Source organism: Salvelinus namaycush, chromosome 23 (genome assembly GCF_016432855.1).
Source record: "Salvelinus namaycush isolate Seneca chromosome 23, SaNama_1.0, whole genome shotgun sequence".
NCBI classification, from domain to species: Eukaryota; Metazoa; Chordata; class Actinopteri; order Salmoniformes; family Salmonidae; genus Salvelinus; species Salvelinus namaycush.
The window spans coordinates 31,620,209-31,639,144 of record NC_052329.1 but is presented as its reverse complement, the minus strand read 5'-3'; the positions used below and the strand labels follow the sequence as shown (position 1 = coordinate 31,639,144).

The following is an 18,936-nucleotide window of genomic DNA, read 5'->3' as shown; positions in this document are numbered from 1 at the left end:
AGAATATGGTAAGCTAAAGCTAGTGTTCGTCAAAACCAGGCTAGTGTTTGTGGAACGTTCATGAGAAACCAACTAAATAGCCTATCAGCGCTCGCTGAACATAAATGCGCAACGGAGCTGAATGCACAGGTGCATACCCAGAAATCACCAGATATAACCAAATAAATACACATCCCAAAGCTGACGCATTTATACCATATCCAGAATGCTATTATATCAAACCACTAATTGAAAATCACAATTTCTCTAGCCGACTAAACTCAACTCTCAATAATTCAAAAATGATTCCTACAGCCTACAACCTACAAATCACATGTTATATTATTGGGCTTAAACTGATTAAATGTTGAAAATAAATGACTTGCCTAAAGACAACATCTCACCGATAAAGCTACTCACCTGTAGAATCTAGATATTCTGTCCACGGATTAGTCCAAAATGGAATAAAGCAATATTTCTCCGTCTGTTTGATGTATGGTCCGCTCGAGATTAATATTTCGGTTTTTTTATTCGACAAATCTCCTCTAGATGAATGTGGCATATAGCAACAAGTGGATCTATTTCACAGACGCTGACAATTGAATCATCGCTCAGCTGAGTTTTTGACAGGAACTGAGAGACTTATCATAGGCTACCGTCCCGACTACGCGCGCTGGTGACATTTGTCGATTCGTTTTGCATGGCCTGGTGCCACGGATGGGCGGAGCTGCCTCATTTTAGAAAATTCCATGGGTCCTTAAAATAAATCGTCAACCCCGGGGCACCGGGCCATGCAAAACGAACTCCACCACTGTAACCATTGAGTCTTCACACAAAAACCCCGCCCTGGAGCAAACGTCCGCTGGACCTTCACATTCTGGAAATTCAAGCTCAATTTCGCAGAGCTGTGAAAATGTAACTTTCAGTTCACCGCAGTATAATGAGCGGTCAGTGTTTTGGACCACACTTTTTACAAATCCTCTGTTTAAAACAAGACTGTCCCCACCATGGTCGCCTGCTAAAATTAGTGAAGTGAACAAACACAAAAGTATACAGTGCCAGGCCAGATGATATAGAATCACATCTGATAGAATGACTAGACGGAAGTGCTAAAAAATAATGCCGAGCGTGCCAATGCAACAGAATTGAGTTCCTCCCGGAGATACATTAATATTGTGTGATGTCATATTTGATCTTATCATATTTCCCCAATGTATCAGGTTGATAAATATGAAGACAAACAAACGTCTGGTTCTACCTAAGACACAATATAACTGACTTATTAGCAGTCAACCACCTATAGAACATGGGCTCCAGCCCATACTTTCGAATAGATGACGATTTAAAACCAGAATCACAGCCAAATGTGATCATTCAACAACACCATCAAAATCATCCTCACATAGCCAAAGGTCAAGTCTAACAGCATTCCTCATATGTGCTACACTGAAAATAACTGGGATGCAACTATTAATGTCACTAAGACCATTAATAACCAACTGTAACATCATCAAGTTAACCTGTCATTTCTTATGACAGCACAACTTCAAAACAAGTTAATTCCTGGTACCTCTCTGGGAGTGGCATGTACAAGCCATAGTCCAAACTCTACCCAGTATGAGATATCAGTGACTATGTCCCTCATTATATCCTTTCTCACCGCCTGTTAGGGCTATGCCTGTATTATGTTGTAACCCGATCTGTAGGATGAAGCCCTGTAGGGCAAAATATCCCTCATTAAAGATGGAATATGTTCTTTTTCAGACCTCATAGGGGGTTGGGTTAAATGCAATAGACACATTTGGGTTGAATGCATTCAGTTGTGCAACTAACTAGGTATCCCTTTTCCCTTCCTTATTTTCCTTTTTGCAGTCACTGATGAAGCCACACCCCTCTATTTACAGTATTGCAGGATGATTTTGGATATAGCAGACTCTGGCTCTTTAGTGTTTTAGCAATGAGCAAATTAGTACCATCTGAGGAGACAAAGGCTATTGCTGTAACAACTTTTGAAATGGTTGACATCAACGGTCACACAATACACAATGACAAGGCATGACAAAAAAAAAACTTACATTTTAGAAAAACTGTATTTGCAAAAAATATCGAAAATCTGCAATGTTTATTTTTTTAATAACCAGTGGAAATTCAAAAATCCAGGGGGGTTTGGACTCTTCAGAAAAATGGTCAACTATGACAAACTTGACAATACTGATGCATAAATGATTTAGCGTACAAGTGTGAAAAATGATCATACAGACAAGTTGGAGAAATTCACACATAAATATATTACCAAGTAGGCCAGTCAGTAGTCGTCACAGCTCCTAATTGGAATTTGAGCATCCTCAACAAACACAAACCAGCGAGAACAACGATAAGTTTACGCTGAGGCACTAGACTCCTGGAGATGAGTAATATCATAATGTATATTTGCAATTAACAGTAATTGTAAAGAAAGGGAATCATATTAAATCATGTTACTCTTCTGAACGTTAAGGCATTAACACACACAAAAAACGATAAAACCATGTTAAGCCATTCTAACCTTGACAGCCATTCATTTAAGTAGAAGCTACAGGAATGTCAAATACCAACTGAGAAATATACGTGATTGGTTTCATACCAGCCACTGAAAACTGTGGTAGAAGTGAGTGAAACCAATGGCGATTGAAGTCCTATGTAACATGTGGGGGTTAATGGGATGCTTCAATCCTGTAGTTTGAGGAATGATAAGTCTATAGATTTTTTTGCATTCATCGTTATACAGTATTTAATCAAAAACACAAAATGCCAAGTGTGTGCCATCACTTCATGGTACTTATTAGTTAAGTTAGAAATATACATACATAAATATGGATTTAATGAGTATCAAAATAGGATTTCTTTAGAAAATGAGTTTGTTGTCAAAATGCTACACAATTATAGTTACAAAACTTTGTGAGCAATGAAAAGCGATCAGTTTAGAATATTGTTGCAAAAGCAGACAGTTATTTACTCCTACTAACTTTGATTGTCATTCTTTCAGCCCATCTTTTCACTCAGTTTTGCTAAACTAAACTGGAAGAACATTCTTTTTTACACAGGGAACAGACAGATCACATATTATTCAGGCATGCCAACCATCGTGTCACTTTTAACAGACTTCCACTTGTCTTTTGGAAATATGGAATATTGTCTCACATTTAAATTCAACCAGACTACCTTTTGAGCAGCAGTAAAAAGTACTGAAATGGATTAAGTGAGAGATTAATAAAATCATGTAAAACAATTAGTTAAATCTATATTAAATACTCCAATTTGCTACAAGCAAGTACATTTGAGACAGAATGTTAAAACAGTACACTAACCTCTGCTATGACACTTCAATTCTGTATCTAAATACAATACTTCACAATGTAGTGTTAGTGTCTACTTATGGACAGTTGTTCTGATTTCCCCACTGAAACTCAGAACAGACACATTGGCTACTCTTTGCTGTGCACTAAGGCCTCGTGGTCTTTGGATGCTCTCTATGGTACATGTGCGACTTGGTCTTGCTACTCTAGAATTGGAGGGGGAAGCTCAGAGAGAAAAAAAAAAATGGGGAGTAACAATGAATAGGGCCCTATAATATCTGTTTTGTTTTTCCAGGATCACACTTTTTAAATAGAAAAACAACATTTAATGTTCTAAGTTCACAACAATGCTTAAAACACACCAGGTGAGCACTTTTGAGGTCTGGGGAAAATCTAAGACATTTCTATTTTTGGGTGTAGATACCCTTTAATTCAAGCGTGCACCAGCCAAGAGACTTGTTTGGTTATCTGTGTTTCTGTGGGAAACATGTGAATGCAGTTTGTCCCAAAAAATTTTTTTAAGTATCTCCACCTACCAGAAGACGGTTATCATTAGCATCATTGCTAACGGCTACACAAAGTGGCAGACAACCTTGCACACAGACAGGGGAATTCCCATGCCTTTGCTTCAGGGAGTTTAAGGAAAATACAAATCACTAATGCAATTTTATGTCTTATGATAATCTTGGCAAAATACATTTTCTAATACATTTAGTTGATTTCCTATTTTTGAATATTGTTGAATTCCGTTTTAAGGTCTGAATTCGTGATTCCACTCGCATCACAGACTTTTGTTGGGCCCTGCATGAAGTGTGTGTGTGTGTGTGTGTGTGTGTGTGTGTGTGTGTGTGTGTGTGTGTGTGTGTGTGTGTGTGTGTGGGTAATTGCGGTGAGTGTTTACTACTTGTGTTTGCATCTGTGTTTTCTGCCGTTGCTACATTGCGGACACAATAGTTCAGTTCTAGCATCTGTTGCACACTTCATTAAGCTAAACATGGATTTTCACCTTGTGTGTCCGTTTCTTGATGTAATAAGCCCTTAAATCTGGAATCCTTAATGGTGAAACAGCCACGTCCGTTTGCGATATTACCTTCAACAAAGTAACTGCAAACTGTTTTTTTCCCACTCGGACATCTTTTCACGCACGATAGAAGAGCACAATATGTACTGCTATTTTTTTGTATATATCTTTTTTAATGCTGCGCGACGCTCCTTAGCTCGGCAACAAAAACAAATGACAACAGTGGTGGGGGCGGTCAGTGGCGCCGTTTCACCCTACTGCAGATTCCATCTTTAAATGCAGAGCTTGTTTGTGGCTCAGCACTACATTCATATAGTCCAGACCCATTGTCCAGGTCAGCCAGGTCAAGCAATAAAGAAATGCATCTTTAGGAAAAAAATAAAAATATATTTAACCGATCTGGAGAATTCCTGTATATACACACACACACGTGTATGGTGGAAGGGGTGCTTCATAAGGGTTGTCCTTACATTGACCTAGTAGTCACTACTATAGACTAACAGTTAAGGTCTACAGCAGCGGATCGAAGGGTTACAGAGAGCACAATCTACACAGCTAAATCCCTAAAGTAAAAATAACAGCTAAACCTGCCTTGATGTTCACTTCACCATGATATTCTAGTAAACACAGGTAAATTAAAAAAACGAAACGATTCATCTTGTAATAAAAAAATGATTTAAAGAACTAGACGATATTGGAATCAACCAGGAGTGCAGCTTCTATCGGAGTAGTGCTTTAAATCATCTCACTGTAACCTAAACAAAAATCACAAAACAGAGAAAACAAAGCAGATATGTTCATCATACTTACACAAGAAATATAAAGAAAACATATCTAAAAAACACAACTCCAGTGTTTACCTTTTCTTAGTGTTTGTAACAGGGACCAAGTGTTTTTCAGACTTGTACTCATCGTGTGGTAAGAGAAAAGCATGGTCCTCCTTCAGTAGTAGTTTATGATGTCCTGGCTATTGCAATAGAGTTGAGACTGGGCCATGTAGTGAGGAAGTCCTGTAGTGTGGAAGAATGCTTTTCAGACCATTCAGCTAGGATGCTAACAGTTCTTTTTGTGAGTCTCCCCAGCAGGTAGCTTAGGGTCTAATGATCCCACAACACTTTCCAAGCCTCATTCTGCACCAAACCACTCAAGCTATAAATCCTTGTAGTGTCCAAATGTTTTTCCTCCACAGGAAAAAAGGGACAGACAGAGTTCCTTTTCATTTCAAAAGGTGCGTTAAAACAATGCTTGACCAACAAAAATGCTAATACGAACTGGGCAGTGCTTCTCCGCTGCCCCACCCCCCCCCCTGCTCCAGATCAGTGCGAGTCCGAGGTGTGAGCTTGGGGTTCAGGGTCAATGTGATTACTACCACTTAGTGGGGAAGAGGCCTCTGCTCACTCATCTCATGCGGTTCTGCCTCATGAGAGGCACGATGCAGGAGGGCGGGCCAGCCTTGCTCAGGAAGGGGTGCTTGAGCAGCTCATTGGCTGAGGCCCTCTGGGTAGGGTCTCGCACCAGCAATTTGTCCAGGAAGCCCTTGAGGAGAGGAGAAACCTGGGAACAGAGAGAAGGAAAAACAACATCAAAGGATGAGTATCGACTTCAAAATGTTGAATAACAGGGACATTGTTAACCATGTTGGGGCCTTTTGTGAGAGATGGGCTCTTTCTGGTGTGCCTAGTACCTTGTGTAAGTTCTTGAGTTTGGGTGGTAGGTTGTCACGGATCATCTTCATAGCTTTGAGGGGGGGCTCATTGAAATAGGGGGGTTCTCCGTCCACCATCTCAATCACCATCACCCCCAAGGACCAGATGTCCACCTGCGGGGTAGAATATTATATATACACACAGTGATCAACGATAGTTTAGAATTATAATGCGCACACACACAGACACAACTGACGGGACCTTACCTCAGGCCCATAGGGTAGTCGTGAGATGAGCTCTGGGGCCATCCAGTAGGGTGTGCCTACCAGGGACTTGCGCCGCTGGACCTCTTTAGACACCTGGGCGCAGAAGCCAAAGTCTGACAGCTTCACCTGGGGGGTGGGGACAGAGGAGAGGGTCAGAGCCACACTACAATTCACACACAGGACATTTTCTAAATAATGTCACCGCTGAGATTAAGACAACCTGAGTAACTGTTGATCAAATGCTTTAAAAATCTATCTAAAAACATAGCAGTATTTTTAGAATGTATCTTTGCAAATGACAGACTTTTTCGGCTGACATGGACATTGTGTGTTATTGATTGACAGGCTCAACCCTTTGTGTACAAAGAACAATCCTCTATCTAGCAATGTGTGGCTTTACAGTACTACACATCACAGCAGAACAACTCCCACAGTTTTCTGAGAAAACCTTTGCAATGCCTGGGTGGATAAATATCCTGTCTGCCAATTGTGACCTCTGAAGAACAGGGCTCACTGACTAAAGCATGCTTTGAATTGGTAAGGGGAAATGAAACACGCCAGTGAACACACGCACGCACCCACACTCGTCTGCCGAGAAACAGCTGAGGGTGACTGACTACACTTCCCCTTGGGTCAACCACAATAAGAGCTAAGCGCAGCCCTTAGCATGCTAACCATGACAGCTACAAGTGACAAGTGGGGCTTGAGGTTGACACCTGGGCTCAATCAAACTGTTGTATCATCTGCAAACTGTTGTCAGGTAAATTAAGAACTAAATTAACAGCTTGAGCTTCAAGCCCTCCATTACCTCTCATATACAGTACCAGTCAAAAGTTTAGACACCTACTTTTTCTTAATTTTTACTATTTTTCTACATTGTAGAATAGAAGACATCAAAACTATGAAATAACACATATGGAACCATGTAGTAACCAAAAAAGTGTTAATCAAATCAAATTATATATTTGAGATTCTTCAAAGTAGCCACACTTTGCCTTGATGACAGATTAGTAAAAATAAAGAAAAATCCTTGAATGAGTAGGTGTGTCCAAACTTTTGACTGGTACTACATTACAATACTTTGGGAACAAACATGACTGAAACAAGTTCCTCTTTCCCATATCTTCATTTAGACAGATGGTTTTAAAGCAGACTTTCGTTTCAATATGAAAATGAAAGCCTGTTATGACTGGGTGGTATGGGGAGGGTTGCCACAATACTCTGAAGTATATCATGTCAAATAAACAAAACATGAAATCAGACTTCATTTCACACACAGCCTTATTATTCACTCAGATTCAGTTATTTCCCAAAGCTAGACCTATATCACACAATATTTTATATCATACAGGTTTTTCAAGGTCCATAGAGTTCAGTCTGTTTCGTGTTTTCTTTTTTTGCCATGGAAAATTATAATATTTGTGTCTATGAAGGAAGTAGTGATGTAGAGTTGGGGTCAGAGTTTGGTGTACATACTCTAGTCTTATAATTGTCTGATGGAGGTAGTGATGCAGAGCTGGGGTCAGAGTTAGGCAGGGGTTAAAGCAACAAAATAATCCCAATGACTGACACTTGAAGTCGATCTCAGATCAATTGTCTGGGGTCAAGTTCACCTCCCTTTCAAGTAAGAAAGTCATGACAATCATGTTTGACCAATTCCATCAAGGACTGAGAAGGTCAGCTCCGGTAAATTTTTGGAAGGACATTCTATTCCAAAATGAATGGAAATAACATGATGCCATCTAAAATTGCATTTCTACCTCCAGAAATGGGCCCAATAACATATTGGTATAAATTATTTTAACATATTGGAGCATGTGCATATAACCAATGCATGGTCTATATTATCAGATGTGCCATTACTAATAAGCATTATCACCTGTAGCCCAACTGATGAGCATAGAGGCTATAAAATGTACATAGGCTGAAGCATGGGGGTTGTCCACATCCATTTACCCCACTGGACACAACATCCTGACGGTCATTATTAATAATTTTATTATAAATATGAATATATAAATTATTCACTCGAAAAAATGTCATTTTTTTGTTTTTATTACAAAGTATGTCATTGCCCTTTTAAGACGACAACGCTCCTTTAAAGTGTTCTGTTGTGCAGCTGCCCCTAAACCATGCTTGAAACTCCAATTGTACAACTGCATTTGTAAAACGATGCCACGTGCAATTGAAAGAGTAGAGAAATAAATGTGGTAACAACGTAAAACTGCGATCCCCCAGCTTTCAAGTGTTTTCCCGTGATTGCATGAAGAATAGTTGTGCATTGACTGCTTGTCAGAATACGTTTCCCCTCCTATGGCTCTAGCAACTTGAATGTGCCTCGAGAGGAATATTTATCTCACATAGAACACGCAACAAGCCAACTAGGTAAACTATTCTAATAATCAGGTTGTCTGATTTTGTTTTAATAACATTACATGGCAAAAATAGTGTCACTGGAAAGCTCCATCCTGAATGATAAAGTAGAGGCTTTGAATGACTGCCAACAGCTACAGAAGGCTTGACAGCGCTGTCTGAGCTGAGCGCTGCTGTGGTTCACATTAAAGACTATTACATTCATCTGAACATCGGAGTGTCATCAACAATCATACAGTACATGTCAGTTCAGTGCACATAGCGTAACAGAGGAAAATAAAATATTTGGGAATACATTTATTTGGGAATATATTTTGTAGGAGAGACATGCTTCTGTCTGTATTAGGCTGTGTCATTTCCAAACTCCCCAATGTGACAGAAATCTGTCGCAGTGATGGAGAACTTCAACCCCTGGAGTTCGGAGTACTTACTCTGCCATCGTGGGTGAGAAGGATGGAGTCACTCTTGATGTCCCTGTGGATGACGCCCTGGGTGTGCAGAACTGACAGAGCCTTCAGCACAGACAGGCACACTGTGGCTATCTGCTCCTCATTCATCCTGGACACACACACAGGTCATTAGCACTCCGAGTTGACAGAGAAATAACATCACACACACAGTACAGGTCGCATTGCAGTGATGTGATGGTGTAACTATGCGACACTACCACCTTGTGGTGAAACAAATAACTAAACAAAAAACATTTTGAGTGGTTACCATTGCTTGTATTGTAAAAACAGCTACGATTTGAGCAGTTGAATATTATATGACTAGTATGAAACACAGACAATCTTAAATCTAAATCACCATAGCCCAGGGCTGCCCATGCCTCTTCCTGGAGATCTACCGTCCAGTAGGCTCACTCCAAATCTATTGAACACACTTGATTCTACTTATTAACCACTCACCAAGACCTTTACTAGATGAATCAGGTGTTAGGTAGGGTTGGCCTGAAAACCTACAGGATGGTATATCTCCAGAAAGAGGGTTGGACAGCCCTACCATAGTCTTTTGTCCTGCTGGTCAGTTGTCAGAGAAGCAGATCAACGGTCATTGCTATCCGGTATCCTTGGTACCACCAACTCTGACATCACCCCATTGAAGTCGAAATTTAAAAAGGTTAGAGTTTAGGGTAGGGACATCCCAAGGATTCCGGATAGCACTAACCACCGATCAATAGACCGATCAACAGACATGCACCTGGTGTGTGTGACGATGTCAGTCAAAGCCCCTCCCTCCAGGAATTCCATGACGACCCAGAGTTCATCTCCCACCAGGTAGCTGTTGTACATCTCCACCACGTTGTCATGGTGATAGTCCCGCATTATCACCACCTGGAGATCACAGCAACCAGAGTTACTAAGGAGACCGTGGGAAATTACACAGCATATGACATCACTCATTACACCCCTGCAAAGATATGCATCAACCTCACCCTCCATGAAGGACACATTTTTACAAATGTCAGCAAATCAGCTCTGTAATAGCCAACTCCACTATAAAAGGTTATGGATCACACAACTAATAGCTTATAAATTCATGGCCTGTATTCCCTAAATATCCACAATCTTAAAACCTGTATCATCTCAATCTGTTTAAGTCAATGACAGGGTCAAAAACAAGACCCCCATCCAAGTCCATTACAGTGACCACTGTCCCCACCTCATTGAATAGCAGCTCCCGGCGCTGCTGCTTGCGCAGGTCCATCTTCTTAACAGCCACCAGTTTGCCGGTGCTCTTGACGGTGGCAATGCACACAATGCCGGTGGAGCCCTCTCCGATCTTGATGTAGTGGTCCAGGTAGGTGCGCGGGTCACCCGGGTCCACCACCATCTGCAGCGCGGCGCGGAACTGCTCATGGGACACCCGCTGGGGCTCCCTCTGGGTTGAGAGGGCCTGCTGTGGTGGTAGGGCAGGGGCCGGGGGGCGGGGAACGGGAGCCTTCAGCTGCTGGTAGCCGTGGGGGGGCTCAGGGCCCAGGACAGGGTGGGAGGTGTGGTGGGGGTCCCCTCGTAGCTGGCCCTGCTGTGGGGCTTTGCCCCCGCTGCGGCCACTAGAGGGACCGTTGTGGCACGGTGTTTCGTGTGGTCGGGCTGGCTTCAGCTCCTAGAACGGAGAGAAAATGATGACACTGTATGAACAACACCTTTATGTCTGAGAGGTCTGTCGATAAAACATTAGCTACAATGGTTTCCATTCTCTCCATATCACCCAACGTTCTGGTGTTCTCCTAGCAGCCTGTCAGTACCTGGCTGGTGGGGCTTCTTCCTCCTTCACTGTCAGCACGAGGGTAGGTGTTGAACGGCCTGCTGCTCTGCTGTGCTGTCTTTATCACCCCCTCTGTTACAGGGAGGTTAGGCATACGGATGTTGGGCCCCGAGAGAGGCCTCTTATCCCGGGGCGATTGGGGGCTGCTGTCCCTGCCTGTGTAGCTGGACTTGGGCCTCTTGTCGCTGGGCCCCTTGTCGCTGGGCCCATCCCTGCGGACTACCTGGTCGTGGTGGTCCCGTGGGTCCATGTCTCTGGGCTTTGGCGGGGGAGGGGGTGGGCAGGGCCGCTCCCTCTCTCGGTGCCTGCTGCCTGGCTCCTGGCCCCGGGGCTGCTGCTGTGGCCGGCCGTCCTCTCTCTGAGAGCGGGGTACCCGTTGGGTCTGCCGGGGGTCTCCACCAGCTAACTGGTCCGTCCTGGGCCGCTCCCTAGTGCATCAGAGACACGGTAAATAGGTTACATCTCTCTGGAGTGGTGGAAACATTTCCGACAAGAGCCATTTTACAACAGATCTGAAAACCTCCTGGCCCCCCTTCTACCGACACTGTACCTATCTCTGTCTCCATAGTGATCTGGGTGGTGGTGTGTCCGGTGGGCCAGGTCCCCGTTCTCATGGCCTCCTCCCCCCGAGGATCCAGAGTCTCTGCGGGGCTGGATAGGGGGGCTGCCCCGCCTCAGGGAGTTGGAGCGGGTCACCGACATGGTGTCAAACTCATCCAGCAGCCATGTCAGCGAGCCGTCCACAGCGATCTTACTACCCCGCACTATGGTCTACAGGAGGGAGAGACACCAAGTAAGGAGGGGTTGAGATCATACCAGTCAGGACAAGAGAGACTTCCTGGACAGTCACAGCTTCATTCTAAAAAGAGATATGATGACAGGCAGATTCTATTTTCAGTGATGTCTTTTGCATTTGCTGTGTTGATTGTTTCGGAAAGAAGACAATCATGTTTACTGTTTAGGTTCTGTGCATTCAAACTGTGATCCGAATCTGACGTACAGTAATCCGAGACAGTAATAGTTCGGTGCCCTTTCCCCATGACCTACACACTGAAGAAGGCTGTAAAGGCGAAACGTCTGTGTACTCTATCCCTAATGAGGTGAAGAGAATAATACAAATAAAAACGTATCAAAATTTGTCAACAGAGAATGACCCTACAGTGAAAACATCACTTCCTGTTTATGACACACGCATTTCCTCCCACGTCCCTTTGTGACGAACCCTGACCTTGCGGGGCTCCACCGTGGTGATGACGGTGACGTCGATGAAGGGCTTGGGCCTCTTGGCCGTGTCCTCGATCAGTGACTGCCATTGCCGTGGCAGCCCCACAAACTTCTGTTCCTGCTCGTCAAAGTCTGTGTGCACGCGGTGCTCGAAGTTGGAAGGTGCCGAAATCTGGACGCGGGGCTTCTTCTTCTTGGTGAACATGGCGGCAGCCGGGCATCAGACCTGGAACACAGAGAGGAGAACAGGGGTGTATTCATTAGTGCACACCGTAGTAAACCGTAGCAAAACATTTTGCAAGGAAAAACAGTTTGCAACAAAAAAAACAAGTTTTTTATTTGACAATTTCAAGTTGCTCCCTCCCCGTTTCAGTCTGTTTGCTTCCGTTTTTGAATACACCCCAGGAATGACTTTGGGGGCTGCAGTGGAACAGTGGTAAACACATCAGCAGTCCATGATGATAAGTGATAATATCAAGGATGTCCTGCTTCTTTTCAATAGCGCTGAGAGGCTAACGCATGAAAACTTGATTTGCCAATCGGCCATTGACACACTTCAGACTAGAGGTCGACCGATTAATCGGAATGGAAGATTAATTAGGGCCGATTACATGTTTTCATAACAATCGGTAATTGCCATTTTTGGACACCGATTATGGCCGATTACATTGCACTCCACGAGGAGACTGCATGACAGGCTGACTACCTGCTATGCGAGTGCAGCAAGGAGCCAAGGTAAGGTGCTAGCTAGCATTAAACTTATCTCATAAAAAACAATCAATCTTAACATAATCACTAGTTAACTACACATGGTTGATGATATTAATAGTTTATCTAGCTTGTCCTGCGTTGCATATAAATCGATGCGGTGCCTGTTAATTTATCATTGAATCACAGCCTACTTCGCCAAACGGGTGATTTAATGTGTACCTAACCATAAACAACACCTTTCTTAAAATCAATACACAAGTATATATTTTTAAACCTGCATATTTAGTTAATATTGCCTGCTAACATGAATTTCTTTTAATTAGGGAAATTGTGTCACTTCTTTTGCGCTCTGTGCAACAGAGTCAGGGTATATGCAGCAGTTTGGGCCGCCTGGCTCGTTGCGAACTGTGTGAAGACAATTTCTTCCTAACAAAGACAGCCAACTTCTCCAAACGGGGGATGACTTAACAAAAGCGCATTTGCAAAATAAGCACAATCGTTGCACGAATGTACCTAACCATAAACATCAATGCCTTTCTTAAAATCAATACACAGAAGTATATTTCTAAACCTATATTTTAAACCTGCATATTTAGTTAAAAGAAATTCATGTTAGCAGGCAATATTAACTAGGGAAATTGTGTCACTTCTCTTGCGTTCATTGCACGCAGAGTCAGGGTATATGCAACAGTTTGGGCCGCCTGAATTTGACAGAAAATGGCATAACATTGAAGGTTGTGCAATGTAACAGAAATATTTAGACTGCCACCCGTTAGATAAAATACGGAACGGTTCCGTATTTCACTGAAATAATAAACGTTTTGTTTTCGAAATGATAGTTTCCCTATTTGACCATATTAATGACCTACGGCTCGTATTTCTGTGTGTTATTATGTTATAATTAAGTCTATGATTTGATAGAGCAGTCTGAGCGATGGTAGGCACCAGCAGGCTCGTAAGCATTCATTCAAACAGCACATTCCTGCGTTTGCCAGCAGCTCTTCGCAATGCTTCAAGCATTGCGCTGTTTATGACTTCAAGTCTATCAACTCCAGTGATTAGGCTGGCAATACTAAAGTACCTATTAGAACATCCAATAGTCAAAGGTATATGAAATACAAATGGTATAGAGAGAAATAGTCCTATAATTCCTATAATAACTACAAACTAAAACTTCTTACCTGGGAATATTGAAGACTCATGTTAAAAGGAACCACGAGCTTTCATATGTTCTGAGCAAGGAACTTAAACGTTATCTTTTTTACATGGCACAATTTCTTCTCCAACACTTTGTTTTTGCATTATTTAAACCAAATTTAACATGTTTCATTATTTATTTGAGACTAAATAAATTTTATTGATGTATCATGTTAAGTTAAAATAAAAATGTTCATTGTTCATTCAGTATTGTTGTAATTGTCCTTATTACACATATATATATAAAAAAAGTGTTTTTTAATAAATAAATAAAGTGTTTAAAAAAACAAAAACATTTTACAATTTTTTAAATAAATTAAAATTAAAATCGTCCGATTAATCGGTATCGGCTTTTTTTGTCATCCAATAATTGGTATCTGTGTTGAAAAATCATAAAATCGGTCGACCTCTACTAGAGAGCATCTCTGAAAACCATTTAATGTAGACTGACACAATCACACTGAGTGAATGTCCTTTGGCAAATGCACAGAGAGATAAACAATCAGAGTACACAACCGTGTACGTAACCTACACAAGTTGACATTAGAAAATGACAATATAATTTGTAGGGAGACCTCCCATAAAGACAAATAGCTTTTACAAGTTGCAGCAATTTTCTTCAGAGACAAGAAATGTATTAGTCAGGTAAGTATTACTCTGAGGTGAGCCCAAGGACCCCAGCTGTAGAGAAAAATGACTTCCCCTTTCCTAGCACATTTTCCCTCTAGCGTATTTCTCTATACTCAAACACACACACACACACCTTTTACATTCCGGATTCCTTCTCTTGCTTTAGATATCAGAGAGGAGGCTCTCCCTGAATCCAAATGCTGGGCTGCCTGCCTGCGATATACTGCCTGTTCCTGACCACGGTCCTAGATCCACCCAAGCTGCAGGGAAGGGGTGCTTGGCGAGGGGCTGAGGAATACCGCCTGACTGGCCCATAAAGCAGAACTGACTCAGCGAATGTTTGAAGTGCAATGGGATCATCCACCCATCTGCACTAACCTGTACAAAAAGGGCCACAGATGAGGTCAACATGGGCCTTCCATTAACTATTTAAAAGCCACTACTGCTGGTCAGAGTTGAACGCACAAGTCAGCATGATGACTATATCAAATAAGGCAGTGGCTACTGACAGTACTGCTAGATCATTTAGTTGTTTACAAAAACTGCTAGATGAGTTATCGGTTTACAAAAACAGATTGAATGGCAAACATACTGAGCAGCAACCACAGAGCCCCACACGACTGAATCTTGCTGACAGGCTTGTAAAGTGGTTTGCTGAAGTATTCGGTTGCTCCTCTGAAACTCTGTCTTAGTGGAGCCAAGCAACGATGGGGGAAATATTTTAACACAGCCAAGGAAAAAGGATTATTCAATGCCAGAAGGCCAAATACCATCAGAAACTACATTAGAGATGACGAAAACAGCAATAAAACGGTGCCTTCCCCCAGGATAAGTGACTGAATGAAAGTGGAGAGCAGCACAGACCACATGGTGGAGCTCAGGCAGCAGTCTGCAGGCAGTGCACCGGTGAGACAGGTTTGAACAGGTGAGGCCCAGCTGAGAGTCACAGCAGCAGGTGTAGTAGCACCTCCCCCAGAAGGCCCTAGGACAGACAAAATCACTCTTCCGTGTTCTACACTTCCCCCTACGGAGAAGGTAGCAGGGGGAGCAAGAGACAGGTGTCCATGCACTCAGACTGGACAGATACAGGACAGGAAATAAGAGGCCCAGAGAAAAACAAAAGATGGGCACATTTTCAAATGTATTATCTCCATTTTCTTCTCCCTGTCTGTCAGTAAAGCAGCAGTCATAAAGCCTAGCTTATATATCACTACCATTCATGAATAATTTCCCTCTGTGTATGTAGAGTAGAGCTGCAACCGCCCACAAAGTGAACAAAAAACGTAAAGTTCAAAACACACTCTCCCGGTTATGGAGTCCCTCACAATACATTAGCATACTATTATGCACCGGTGAGCAGCAAGAAAGACACTTCTGTGGCAGTGTAGACCCAGATGGGTCATGGCCAGAGAGCTACCGTCTGTCCAAGCACAAGGGGTGTTCCACCAGAATCTAGGCACAGCCATGTGTGTCAAGTCTGTAATGTAGCAAAGCAAAAACACCCAATTTGAACTCTTTGAAGCGGGGCTCTCGGTCAAACCAGTTAACATCAAAACAACTGTCCTCAGGGCAGGCCCACTCTGGAGGATAAACAGTCAGGCATGACTGACGGAGCGGCCATTAACAGGAAAACGCCTCATCATTCAGACTCCACTGTCACCACACAGACCCGGACAACGGCACGTCTACTCGTCAACTGCCTTATTCTGCCAACTCAAAATGGTTTTCCTCTTTCCCATGTAGGCATACCTCACATACAATTTTTGGACTACAACACTTGGGAGGTTAAAGGACATGTAAACACATTTCAAAACCAAAGATAGATTCAGGTGATGACTCATTTCCAGGGGAGACTTAAGAGATTGTATGAAACTGTTTGAGAAAGACATAGCTAATCACAAAAGCACATGTTTATGTCAGAGTCTAAGAGTACACACCTGGCTTAATGGTCTCACCATTGTTCAACATTGCAAAACCTTGTGTTCATACAGGAATATGCCTATATTGTATAGTACAACACACACATGCCTTTGACATGAATCATGTCATGCCAACTATATTCATTGCATTTCTCTCTGCAATGTTCAGTGTGTTGCGCTCTCTCCTGAATGCAAAACAGTAGGCTGTGTCATCTCGGACACTATGCAGCCGAGTTGCACCTGGGTTCAGAGGTGATGAGGTCACACATCTTCAGGGAATTGTCTCACCTTGCCCCCGCATCACTCTGCCTGTAGCATCAATAATTCTGTCAGCTTATCAGGATGTAGCCTAGTCTAGATGTTTGTGGGCGTGCTCTACTGTTGCCATCTTTCATTTGAGGTTACTGCCCAGTGTTGAGTCAGAAGTGCAAACTAACTGAATTCTACCTCTGAGATTCGCAGATTTACAAAGTGCAGTGCAAACACAGTGTGACCTTGGAACCGACCCCCAATTACAGCCAGATTGTTTCTCAGTCTTGCCTATCTGTTGTTTACCAAGCCTGGTGTTGGGCTGCAATTTGCTGTAAAACAAACGAGGAGTAGGTCTGTGAGCAATTACAGTAAATGTAGGAATTAAGATAAGAATACCAGCTTCCCATACGGCATGTAACCCACGTGCTTGTGTGACTATACTGACAGTGTCAGATCCAACTAAATTACTACTACACCATTGTTTTCATTACTTTCGGAAAAAAAGCACTCATCAAACATGTACGTTAGGCTATAACTTGCAAACACACTACCAAAGAGATGAAAGCTAGTCTGAAAAATATTGTTACTTCAGGGTGTAGCCTACCTCCCGCAATTTCCTGAGTGCAATCCCGTTGTTTCGGATGACTTTGACAGTTGTTTACATGTGAAGAAACACTGGAGAAGTAGTGTTTCATGATTGTTTAGCAAAATACAACTATATTAATTTAAAAATAACAGACGTCAGCAGGTTTACGAAGCACACGTCTAGTGGGAGGAGTGAATAGATACCAGATGTTACGCATGGAATACCACATGCTGGTGGTAAAGATTGTGTAGCGAAATGTGTAGTGAGAAATCATTGCGTTTATTACTAAAATAATGGCTGTAAATAGCGAATTTGTTGGATTTGACCGCTATAATAAGTTGTTTCAATAACGTGCTGGCTAATCTTATGAATGTGTTTAGACCTCAGAAGTAAAGATACATTTTTCAGCGGAGATTAAACTTCTCACGGTCGAGAAGCATTTTAGGTTAGCTTCTATTCGCTTTTTTGACGTAGGAATAAGTATGAAAATAATGAATAACCACAGTAAAGCAACACGTTGGTTACGATCTACTCACCAGAACGTCTATCCAACGCGATACAATCCAATTGATATCATTTCACAGTCACGCATGAGAACAAACGAGGAACAAATTATCCAGGCAGCCTCGCTCTGTGAGAAGACTCCCCAAAGTGAGATCAAGAAGTTATTTCCGCAGCGTTTCAAATCGATAAAGAGCTGCGGTTAGTGCACACGCCGTATTTACCCAAAGGCACATTTATGACAGAACGAGTTATAAATAACTTAATCCGAAACAGAACTGTAAATCTCTTAGAAGATCAATTGTCGCATTCCGATGGTTTCACAAATGCGGGCCAGTATCATGACGTCACCTGGAAAAGGGGGTAAAAAGACTCACGTCGACTCTTTCAAATCCAGGAACGCCCACTGCCTTTAGCTGTGGTGTGTCTGTTCAATGATCATAACTTCGAACTATTCATTGTGGTTGAAAAGCAAGACAAATCATTCTCGATATTATTATGTAATCTATTATATGACACGACCAAACTGAAAGCTTGACTCACTTTGCCACAGTAGTGGGAAACTGGAATGTTCAACTACTGGTAAATACTAATGTACTCGCTTATTTATTATAGCACTGTTTTATGAAGGCTTTAAATGGCATCTTGTGAAATACCCAGTGACTGCTAATTTGAACAGGATTGTAAACGGATTAACACAAGCAAACAGCGAAGAGAAATGCCTCTCATGGAACAAAAACATGCATAGTAGCTTCCTCCATCAAAACTGTTCACGTAATCAAATAATGCTGATGAAGCAAATGTCACCAATGAGATTTGTAATGATCCCCTTTGACTTCCATCATAATGAGTTGCTGCTAATGTGCAAAGGAATACAGTATGCTATAAATAGGGGTTGGAACAGAAATTATTTTCCAATCGTTTCGTTCTGAACAGAACCCCTATTTATTTCGTTCCGTCCCACTGTACTTTAATAAAATATTTGTTTTACTTGATTACTATTATTTCATTCCAAGTCATATTATCAA

The 18,936-nt window shown here is 42.2% G+C and overlaps 1 protein-coding gene across 2 annotated transcripts in view; it reads right to left on the bottom strand.

The window, feature by feature from the left end:
- Positions 1-2,063: 2,063 nt before the first annotated feature.
- LOC120018309 (serine/threonine-protein kinase PAK 4-like) overlaps positions 2,064-18,936 on the bottom strand; it is a 34,949-nt gene continuing 18,076 nt past the window's right edge. Inside the window, exons 1-10 of one of the 2 annotated variants that reach the window (XM_038961436.1) lie at positions 17,944-18,231; positions 12,117-12,338; positions 11,439-11,659; positions 10,869-11,316; positions 10,283-10,726; positions 9,821-9,954; positions 9,052-9,178; positions 6,248-6,373; positions 6,020-6,154; positions 2,064-5,889 (exon numbers count right to left, since the gene is read on the bottom strand). In XM_038961436.1, the coding sequence (XP_038817364.1) occupies positions 5,734-5,889; positions 6,020-6,154; positions 6,248-6,373; positions 9,052-9,178; positions 9,821-9,954; positions 10,283-10,726; positions 10,869-11,316; positions 11,439-11,659; positions 12,117-12,317 (1,992 nt within the window). In that variant the 5' untranslated portion in view covers positions 12,318-12,338; positions 17,944-18,231 and the 3' untranslated portion in view covers positions 2,064-5,733. Of the gene's footprint in view, positions 5,890-6,019; positions 6,155-6,247; positions 6,374-9,051; positions 9,179-9,820; positions 9,955-10,282; positions 10,727-10,868; positions 11,317-11,438; positions 11,660-12,116; positions 12,339-17,943; positions 18,232-18,936 lie in introns of those variants that run through there. The other variant, XM_038961437.1, reaches the window with a different exon arrangement.